Source organism: Pteropus vampyrus, unplaced genomic scaffold (assembly GCF_000151845.1).
Source record: "Pteropus vampyrus isolate Shadow unplaced genomic scaffold, Pvam_2.0 Scaffold11, whole genome shotgun sequence".
Lineage (NCBI taxonomy): Eukaryota > Metazoa > Chordata > Mammalia > Chiroptera > Pteropodidae > Pteropus > Pteropus vampyrus.
Genome location: NW_011888792.1, coordinates 12182701 through 12194084, shown reverse-complemented (window position 1 = coordinate 12194084; position 11384 = coordinate 12182701). Strand labels below are relative to the sequence as shown.

Sequence of the window (11384 nt, the reverse complement as noted above, 5' to 3'; positions counted from 1 at the left end):
TACCTCATAGGACATCAGTTTTGCTGGTACTGGTGCAAGATTACTACTTTATAAAAAAAATTTAACATAAAGAATAAACAAGAAGTGCTACCATGGATAATATCATCTGTCTGAATCCAAGAGATCTGTTGTGGAGATAGGGTAGTGGGTAGCATTAACTTTATGTTATGACAGATGTTGAGTACATGATTTCTCTAAATTTAACCCTGCTTATTCATAGTAGATACATATTCCATGGATTACACTTATTTCTCACATAATGCTTAAATTTTCTAAATTTATATTGAAATGTTTTCTTCAGAGTTTTCCACATGATGCCCTAAAGTTATAAAAGAAGTAACCAAAAGAAATCATAAGCTAGCAACTTTGGGTTTGTCATGGCAGAACCACAAATCTGCCAGTGGACACACACACACACAGACAGACAGTAGTATATTTTATGACCGAAGCAAATTGTATAAAATGAAAATTAGCCATTTCGAAGACTGTACTGTGTATTATTATTTTGGGCAGTATTTTGACACTTATTTAATAAATAAGAGGATATAAATGAATATTTGCTCCTTTCTTAACTTCCTGTACTAGTACTCCTCTTTTGCATTTCTCTGTTATTCTGTACTCCATCTGACAGAATCCTTACCTCTTCTCTTATCCTACTGAACAAGACCAAGCCAAATGGGAAAAAATCTGAAAAGTTTCTCCAACTACCCTTGAACCCAGAGTAAAACCTACACAACCACTTTCTAGTTACTTCTGTCTCTGGGTCCTTTTCAGGACTCTCTCCTCCTCAGAATTAAAAATGCCTCCCAGGCAGACAGGATCCTGGCCTTCAGTATTCCTGCACTATGTGCCTTCAATGCTTTCCTTAGGCTTCTGTCTGCTTTGGAAAGATGAGAGATGAGTAGGGTAAAATGTGGGATCAAGAGCTCCATTAGATGATTATTAAAGATTCTTTCAAGTAATACACAAATTTTAAGTGTTTGACATTTTGAAAAATATAACTTATTTTTATGTGTGTTTGCTTCCTGTATTCTTGGCCAACTAAGCATAAGACCAAATAGGCAATAAGACAATAAAAAAATTATCCCCTAGACCACCAGGAGGCAAAATGATGTTTTGAGAAGTTAGTTGTAAGTAGATTCAAAACTCTGTGTCCTTACTTGAGTTACTCTACCCCTCAGAATAATAATGCCTACCTCATAAAACATTATGCAGATTAAATGAAATTTGTGTACTTCAGATGCCTATCAGTTCCTAACATAATTAAGGCTCAAAAAATGTTCGTTCTTTTACCCATTTTCTACTAGGTGAGGCCTGAATATGGTTGCTTATAGGTTAAATTCAATGTTAAACCACGAATATAGTTAAAGAACATTTCATTTAATACATCTGAAGAAAACTCAGCTTTGATATAAATACCTCAGTGACAATAATGCCACCCTATTTATATAATACACATATGTGTTTACTTTAAGAATAGCGTAGGTAGCACTGCCACCAAATGTCATACATAGCTTTTAGTTATTGACCTCCAGCTGAAAAATGAATCTATTGGGCAAATAGAAGGAAGCAAACAAATTGTGTCTACCTATTTATAAACCGTAATGATAACAAAAGGATGAGTAACATTGTACTAAAAATCCAGACCTGCTAAGAATATTGAACCAACAATAGTTAGGCCTCTTTTTGCCATTGAAGATCATAGTTGATAGGCCAATGAGAAGTAAGCCCTACTTCTGAGGTAACAACCTGGGGTGCCTGGTGGAGAGCTGGCTCAACTAATGAGGGCAAGAACAAAGAAGGGAATACTAAAAGGGTACTGAGCCCTGGTAACAAGATATGATTGCTTTGGCTGGTTTATCTTCCTGTTAAATGACCAATGCCTTATGATCTAGTCCGACCCCACCAACTTGCCCTGGAAAAGGGCCTTGTCAGAAATTCAGCAGCGTCAAGCCTTTTTATAAAGGGTCACTGACACCACTGCTATTGCTAATCACAGTCCTAATTCTAGAATGTCATGACTAGAGTATCCTATAGTGAGGGAACTGAGTGAGGGGGTTATAAGCTGATACTATTATATCTTTCATTTCTACTTTAAAGACTTTCACTGTTCGTCACTATTGTCCCACGGCCTAAAACAGTCCTGGCACAAAATAGGCTAGAAGACGGTCAATAAATGTGATTAGGCATCTATCTTGTTTGCTTTATCTTAAACTAGTGTGAATTTAGATAACTAGAATGTGGTAGAAAAAACTGTCATCAAATGCTAGTGTTCTTTTACATTATAAAAGTAATATAAAATACTCATGTATTTTATATACTCATGGCAAAGTTCAGACTGTAGAGAAAAGCAAATATAAGGAAAAGTTGAGCGCATAAGGACAGAGATGAGGGAAATATTCCCGACTCCTCTGCCCCTGCTAGTCTTGTTCTTCAGAGACAATCTATGTTGATACATTATTGCATAACTATCCAGAAATACTCTCTACATATACAGACATGTACCCAAAAATACATTTTTACCCAAATGGGAATTATATGTATGTACTATAATTAGATTTTCTTTACTTAAAATATTTTAAAATTCTCTCCTATAATTCTATTTTATTCTTTTTAATTTCATACACACACACACACACACACACACACACACAACAGTTTATTAAACTAATGCCCTCTTGTTGAGCAGTTACATGATTTACAGTCTTTCTGCCATTACTGTACACACGTGTGTGTACTTCTCTCCTTATGAGCACTGATCTCTATGGGAGTCTCATAGAAGTTGTACAATTAGCTCTTGTAAAATTGTTCTGCAGCAGTGCTGCCATTGTCTTTTCTCCCATAGGCAGTATATGAGAATGTGTGCTGTATGTCCTACTGCCTTATAATGTGACCATAGCTAGTATTAAAACCCTCAGTTTGCAACTTCCAGTCAAATCTGTTTTCTGGCCTAGTGATTGAATTTATCCAGGCAGTGGAGATGCAAATGTAGACAAGAAGCGTTCTCAGATCTCTTCTGAGTCTCCTTATTACACATGTTCTCCCTCTCTTTTCTTTCTTTCTCTTTTTTTTTCAGAAAGAGAATCAAGGGAACTGTTGGTAAAGAGTTAATGCTAGTTAATGCAGATTCCCTACTTTTCTCCTCCTGATAACAGCTTGTCTGGTTTCATTAGGGTACCATTGGGACCACATTCTGACTTTAGTAATTGTGCTGAAAGTCCTGTACAAGTCTCCATTGGTAAAAAAGAAGAAACAGTAACTATTCTTGCCTGTCATGAGTATTAAACTGCCATATTCTTATATCCCTATAGAACACTTCTGGAAATTTCTATTTATATTGTTAACATAACCCTGTGTCACATCTATTTAGCTTCCAGAAGTACAGTCTATGAAAAGTAATCTCAAGCCAGATGTAAATTTAAGAGGGAGAAGAAGAAATCTAACTATGTCTTGGGATATAATGCTAGGCTGAGTCTGTTCAGTTCCAGCTCACCTGGTACTGCCAGGGCTACTCTGCCACTGACTGGAAATTTTGGGTGTATTTTGCAAATGGTTGACTCTTTTGAAAGTGCTTTAGATTTTGTACGTTGGTATAGCCATCCACTGGTTCTGAACCTTCTTAAAACAATCTGGATTATTTAAGAGCTTCTCTAAACTTGAGTGGTAAGGATGGGCAGTGTAAAGCAGCAAATTACAAAAGGTCCTAACTCTGAAGTTTCTTTCATACTATGTTCCTTATAGGATAACTCTGAATAAAAGGAAGGAAGGTTAACAATAGAATCTTGGGAGGCTTTTAATATAGTCCAGATGAGAGATTAGAATCTGAGCCCAGTTTTCAGGATAGAAATGGAAGAGGAGGATATATTTGAAAAATATTTAAGGAGATGGTGTTAACAGGATTTGGTGTTGAGGAAAGTATAGTTAAACATTTTGTAATAGCCAAAACCTCTCTGAAATTGAAAACAGTTCAGCATAAATGTTTAATTTCTTACTGTACTTTTTAGCCATTGAAATAGTTTTGTGAATCCTTTTCTCAATCTTTAAAAAAAATAATATTCAGAAATATCTTTGTCTCAGGAAAATGAATTTTTATTTCACAACTTATAGTTTAATTACACACTTGTTTTTATACACGGTCTTCTCTATTAATTACTTGTTGATTCCAAGGAATTTTAGTAATCTAGTTAGATAAGCTAGACTTAACTAAAACCCAGAAAACTCTATTTACCTCACAACTATTTCTTTGTGCTTTTTAACATGAGATAGAATTGAAAAAGCCTTTTGCTTAGACTGAATTTATGTTATGAGTAAGAAGTATAAACAAGAGCATCAAAATGTAAAATTTTTAAAAAACATTTTTAATGTTTAAATTTTCCATACCATAGTCTTTAAAATAGTCTTTAGAAATAGTTTTTAATCTCTGCCATGACACTGCTACCTTGATTTAAAAAATAAAAACAAAAATTCTAACCACCTATGAAAGCACACATGTATGTTTTCCACAACCTTTACACCAAAAAAGTTTTCTTAATTTTAGCCAGTGGAACATAGCTCTTATTTCCCTTTAACTATTTTGTGGCTCTTTCTATCCTCAACTACACCAGTCCATAATAGGCTCTTGTGCTATTGTTTTTTTAATGATGTCTGTTTAATTGTAGGACATCTCAATCCTTTTGGAAGTATGATAGTGCATATATACATACACATATACATATGAGCATAAATGTAGTTGTGACCATAAAAATAAATTCATGCTTTTTATTATTTCCCAAAGAAATATAGTTCTAAAGTGACCTTGCAGTCAGATTACACGATCAGCACTGGATTCTCAGGGGCCAGGTGTCAGGGAATTCTAAGTACAATGATTCCATTAATTTTCTTAATTCATCAATACCCTTGCATATAATCTTTTACAAAGGAAAACCTTTCTACACTTTCCACAGGCACATTTAGTGGCTCCCTCCTATGCACTCGCCTAGCACATTATATACACCTGTGATCAAGTTTTACTGTACTATAGTTATTTGTTCACATGTCTATCTCTCACTAAAGGTATGGGACCATGTCTTTTTCATGTTCGGATCCTTACATCACAGTATCTAATACATATTCACCATTCAGTTAACATTTATTAAATATGCCTTTATTCAATAAGTAACTTTGATATTATTAACATATACCTTTTACATGTTGAAAATTAATTTTTAATTTAATTTTGACCTCAATTAAGGAAGATAAATTGTCAGATTACATACTAAAGTGACATTCATCTTAAATTTTGAAAATATTTCTCTTATATAATAATCAGGCAATAAATCTCTAGACTTCAAACAATTGCATCTTTAGAGCAAGATGTATAGACAGTGGTGAGTGGCAGAATGACAAGATATTTAGCCAACTAAAAACAATCAGGTGCATATAATGAGTTCTGACATTTTTAAATTTGTGACAACATGATTTTAAAAGCCAGCTCAACTGTCTTAAGTTTCTATCAATGAGGGAGGTCCTCTGAAATATAACTACTCAATCCCTTTATCAGTGTTTAGACAGATTACTAAAATATCTAGCCCTCTGAAGGCTTTACCCTATTTATAAATTGTAGTTATTGGCCTCAACCCAGATTCAGATGTTAGAGATTAGACTAAAAGCTGAGTCCTCATTGAAACAGATTTAGATATACTAACCACTGAACCTTTCCAATTCACACTGCTGTAATCTATTAGATTTCATTGAATGAGACACATGAGGATGCTATAATAAAAGCCTTTGATAAAGGGTCCCTAGAGTCAAGGTGTATGCTGAGGGCATCACGTTTCTCAGTCCATAGAAGTGCTTACTTAATTTAAGAAAATATATGCCAGTTTTAGAACTGACATTCCTAAATAGGACTCTCTCATCAGGAAATTGAATGGCCTGTGGCCAAAGGAGGTATTATTTTTCTTATAAATTCTTTGTTTTCGTGAAAAGGCTCTTTGGATCTCAAAATGTATTTGTTTCAGGGTAATTCAGATTGAATTCAGTCGTGCTCAGAAGTCTCCTGAAAAGCCTTTCTTAAAGTTTTACAGTGTATGTTTTATAGGCAACACACACCTGATGAATTTTGAATAGGCTCTTATATTGACATCAATTTAATAACCAGAGCTTGGTTTCCAAAGCCTACCTGGTTCTGTCACATGGAATCTATAATTAATAGCAATGATATTTTCAAAACATTAACAAAACATTAACAATTTTAGTAACAGATCTTTCTTAATACTGTTAAGAGGCAAATGCAAAGTTGTGAATTTTGGGTGAGGGGATTCACTTCAAATGAATTTTGTTTATAAGCTTTCTTGCAGTTTAGATATGCTGCCATCAGGTGGTAGTAATATGTCATATCCATGTGGCTGCACAGATGACATTCTGCTTAAGGTCACCAGTTTACCCTACAAAGATTTATAATTATGAATGCACAGACATAGTATATCTTTAATATCAGAGCTAAAGATATTTTAAATGGAATTTTAAAAACAGACATATGTTGGAATATTCAATTTGGCATGTTTTCTCACTTCTTTGTTCCTTTATTTATTGTAAATAAAGAGCTTTATGTCTTCCAAAATTTGGAAAATACAGAAAAATATAAATCACCAAACTTTATCACTCAAAGATAATTGCTATTAACATTTTTTTTCATTTCCTTCCAGTCTTTTTTTATATGCAGTTTTTAATATGTTTTTGTTTTTGGAATGGAGTTTCATGGCAGGAAAAGGTACTTAGCTGTAGTAATGGTGTATATACAGCACATATCTTTTACAACTTCTAAAATTATAAGCTCTTTGTATCTACATTGTGACTTCTTAATATTCCATTGATTAAAGTTTTCCATAATTTTATATAGTCACTTACCTATTAGTAGTAGATAATATACGTTTCTGGTCTTCAGTCATCAAGAGTATTTTATCTTTGCCTTCCATCCACTGCCTATCAAGAGGAACATTATTTCATTGCATCTTTGCTTGATTTTTATTTTAACATAAAATAACTAATTTGTATCTGAGCAGCTAGATACCTTATATTTCCTCTATTTCATTTGAAATGAAACTTCCAGAAAATTTGAGCTTTTGGTTTCAATTATAAATAAAAATATATAGTCTCTTTGTTATTTTCATATCATATGACATGTTTTAAAATTTTCTAAATTGTATGCAACCAGGTACCAGGTATATAAACATTGCAGGGCCTGTGATATTATGTGATGGAGGTATTACCAACTTCCTACCAAAATAATTTTCTTTCTTTTTTATAGCATAGAACATTGCATTAAAGAAATACAGTCCGAAGCTAACAAACAATGTCCAGATGTGCAGCTGCAAACAACAACTGACTGTTTTCAATGGCTAAATAACTATAATTACAATTCATCCAAGTCACCTTCTATTCCCCATGGAGATTTGATAAAATTTCTCAAAACACTGGTAAAAAAAAATCATTCAATTTCTATATGTAAATATTTATTTTAGTAACCATATTAGCCTACCATATCTAGGGGCTGTGGTGTGTGTTTTGTTTTGTTTCCATATCCCCAATGGAATCTAGTGAGCTATTTGTTTTTATTTTTTTCTCTGATGTTTATCAATAAAATGAAACATTATATAAATGGAATTTAAACATAATTCCTGGGTGATTTGTGATATGATGTACACCACAAATTGTATTGATATGTACCACAACTGTCTACCAGAAAGGTTTATTTTTATTACATTTTGTGTCCCTTCACAACTACTCATTTTCTCTGTTCTCATTATTAAGCACAATAAAATCACCATCGATTATATCTATTTAAGTAGCCTTGTCTATCATTCCTTTCATCCCCAACCTGCAGGCATGTCCAGTTCTTTTCAATCAAGGCAGCAATTTATACGAAACCACTGTTAATTGATGGAGAATTATTACATTGGTCATTCCTTGATACTGACCACATTCTATGTTAAATAAGTTTTTGTAGATTTTAATAAGAGCAGTTATTTTATTACTTCTACAAAGGTGGTTAGCTTGCAAAAACAGATTTCTAGAGAAAGAGCACAAATGTTAGAAAGGAGTATTTCTGTGGCTATGGTTTTGATTTAATTTAGTAGAAAAAGGGGCACCATTTTTGTCTAAACATCAAACATTGACTAAGGCAGATGTGGAAAATATCTTGAGGTTGTAGATGGCTTAGGATGACAGAATCAGATGAAAATAGTTTTGGGCCGTTATTATTGCAGATGTCTCTTTAATGTTTATAAAGTAATAAAAGGAAGAGAAAGGAAGACTATATGCCCTAAAGCCTGATTCTTTCAAGAAAATCCTCTTACCCATTATCTCTTGAAGGTGGAGCCTTGAAGAATAAATATGGATATAGTTATTCCTTTAATTTCTATTAAGAGTCATGTGTATTGAATTTCATTAATATTGATGTAATAATGCTCTCTCATTTAATTAAAAGCAAAAGCTTTTAATTATCTTTTAATCTGTCACACATAAGTCATTCTCTATTCACTGCAGGGCAAAGGCCGCCTTAGTTTTGCTCAGATTCATTAGACTGATAGGCTTGTTTGAGACCTAGGTTTTTTTACATCATTGATCATGTTATTTTGAGGAAAGAACCACATTATTAAAACAGATCCAGATTAAAATGACCTTATTATCAAGTTTTTACATGCTTAAATTGTCAACCCTGACAGCATTTTTCATACATCTCTTTTTTTCCCTAGAAAATTTTCTTTTTATTAATTATCTAGCTGTTTAAATAAGAAAATGAGGTCCTCATTACAGCAATTATCCTGAAGTTATATTCAAAATTTAAGCAATCATACTAGACACATATTTTAAACTTCTGTAAACTATTATACTTTGCTTGATCAAATATTTACAGTCATTGACTTAAAAAAAACCGAAGGTTGAGGCACTAACACGTCTCATTTGCTTTATAGAATTTACTATTATACTGATGTTCTAGACTCTAAGGACATTTTCTTTCCAGAAGTAACAAAAGAAAGAAATACAGGGAGAAGAGAGAGAAGCTTCAGAAAGGACAATGTACTTTGTGGCTTTCTAGAGTGTAGTAGATTGAATAAGGACCAGGAGAATGAAGCCAGGGATCCATCCTGTGTTCTATGCTTTATTGTATGTGACGATTGGAAAGTAATTTAAATGCCGTACTTTAGCGTCCTTATCTGTAAGTTGGGTTTTTAAATATGTCACAGCATTTTCATTATAAATAAACCAGACTATATGAAAAAAGTGTTTTTATATAATAAAATATTATGTAGATTTTGAATGTTATTTATTACAGATAAAACATTAAATCAGACATTGCAAGGCTTAGAGTGACTGAAAGATTCCTGGAATTTGTCTAGGAGTTGTTCATAATTCTGAATCACACATTAACACCTGTGATATCTCTACCAGTAAAAAATTTCAGCCTGTTTTTATACCACTTGAAACTTGCTTCCATTTTTCTATAATCAGCTTGCTACTACTGAGAAAATATAAACCAATTTTAGTATTAGCTGAAATAGACATAATTAGGAAAGTCACTATGTAAAGTGTGTATGTAAAATTCAAAGTCCAAAAAGAAAGTAATTTTTTGTCTATTTACTGTTGATAATTATACCTCTCATTGTTTTCTGTCAGCATGGAAAGTATAAAGAAATAATTTCATATCGTCATTAGGAAATGATTCAGAGAGTATTTTTTCCCCTATTTTGAGTCAGTTATTTCTTTGGAGAAAATTGAAATATTCTGATTAATTTCCAAAGTAAAATCTTTCTTAACATGACTCTCAAAAAAGGAATTTAAATGAAAGTTAAAGTCTTTAAATGTATTAAATTTTATTTCTTAGGATGGCAGCTATTAGTAACCCTTACACATGTACTATATTTAAAGGTCTCCATTCTGTATGTTCATTTAGGCTTCTATAATAATAGGTTTACTCATTCAAACATAAAAATTATCTACCAGGAATTAATTAGGATATAATCTTGAATTTATCTTCTCAGAGGAATGCATTTTAATTGATGTTTTACTACAGATTTTTAAGCTACAGTTTTTATACAGCCTAGGTTAATTGAGGTAGGTAAGAATGAAGGCTAAAAACTATGTCTAGAATTCTGATTGAAAATATAGTTCATCACCTGGGTTTTGCAAAATTTAACAGATTATAAAGCTAACATTCTAAAATGTCTGAATTGATTAAATTTCAAATGCAAAATAAATCATGAAGAGCACCAGAGTATTGATTCTAATTTGAAATGAATTATTATGAAGTTGTATATGACTATAGAAATCATTTTTTCCTGTTTCTCTTATAGTTAATCACATTCTTAACACTATAATTTACTTTTATTAGCAAGATTTGTTGAAGAATGAACAAAATCAAGAAGAAATGATATTGGATTTACTTTGGGACCTCTCCTGCCAGAGCTGCATTTCATTTCCATCAACTCTAAGTGGAACATCTTTCCATTTCCTCTCGAGGACTTCTCTTCATTCTGTCGAAGATCATTCCTCCATGGATGTAAAGACTATATGGGATGATATAAGACTACATCTTCGACGCTTCTTAGTGAGCAAATTACAAAGCCATAATGAAATAAACAATTCACGGCAAAAAATTTTGTTGAAAAATCAGTGCATACAACAACTCTTGTTTCTTTATTCAGAATCAGAAGTTATAATCAAGTATCAAAATATACAGAATAAACTGTTGGCTAAACTTCTGCAGAACTGCTTTCCTTCTTACAGAAGAGAATCAAATTTAGACATGCTGGTTCATGAATACCAAAGTGCAATGCTTAAGTTAGACTCAATGATAAAAGAGGATTTTAACACACTGCATGAAATTTTACCTCCATCCTCAGCAGTGAAATTCATTAAAGAAACTTACCTGGATACTGTTACAGAAGAAATGGCAAAATTTCTTGCAAATTTTTGTGCGCTGCTGTTCAAAGAAAGTGCTGTCCGAGTGATTAAAACAAGCAAGAGCTCCAGCAGGCATAGAGGAGCAGTGCATGCTTTGGGTTAGTGATTTTAAAAATTTGTTCAGTTTAACTTTAAACCTTTTGATCTTTAATTTTCTAACATTTCTCTATTTGGTTAAACCTAATTACAAACTTGAAAATAAATGTTGTAAAATTTTACAGTACACAATTTCTCTTATGAATTCCTTTTGCTGTTAGTAATAGAAGTGTTTTCTTTCCAGTTATTTAAATTATTAAAGATAATGGAAGTGTAAATCAAAAATATTGCCAATAGGAGTTTGTTTTTTTGATTGCATAAATTATTTAGTGAAACTGAAACTGTATGTGTGTATATACATATACATATAAACACACATATGTATTCAGCTATATTTATATATA

General features: G+C 32.4%; 1 protein-coding gene across 1 annotated transcript in view; it reads left to right on the top strand.

Annotated features, from left to right (window-relative positions):
• Positions 1-11384, top strand: part of KIAA0825 (KIAA0825 ortholog) — a 364821-nt gene that overhangs the window by 45783 nt on the left and 307654 nt on the right. The window contains exons 4-5 of the mRNA XM_023522742.1: positions 7289-7457; positions 10373-11042. Coding sequence (XP_023378510.1) covers positions 7289-7457; positions 10373-11042 — 839 coding nt within the window. The remainder of the gene's footprint in view (positions 1-7288; positions 7458-10372; positions 11043-11384) is intronic.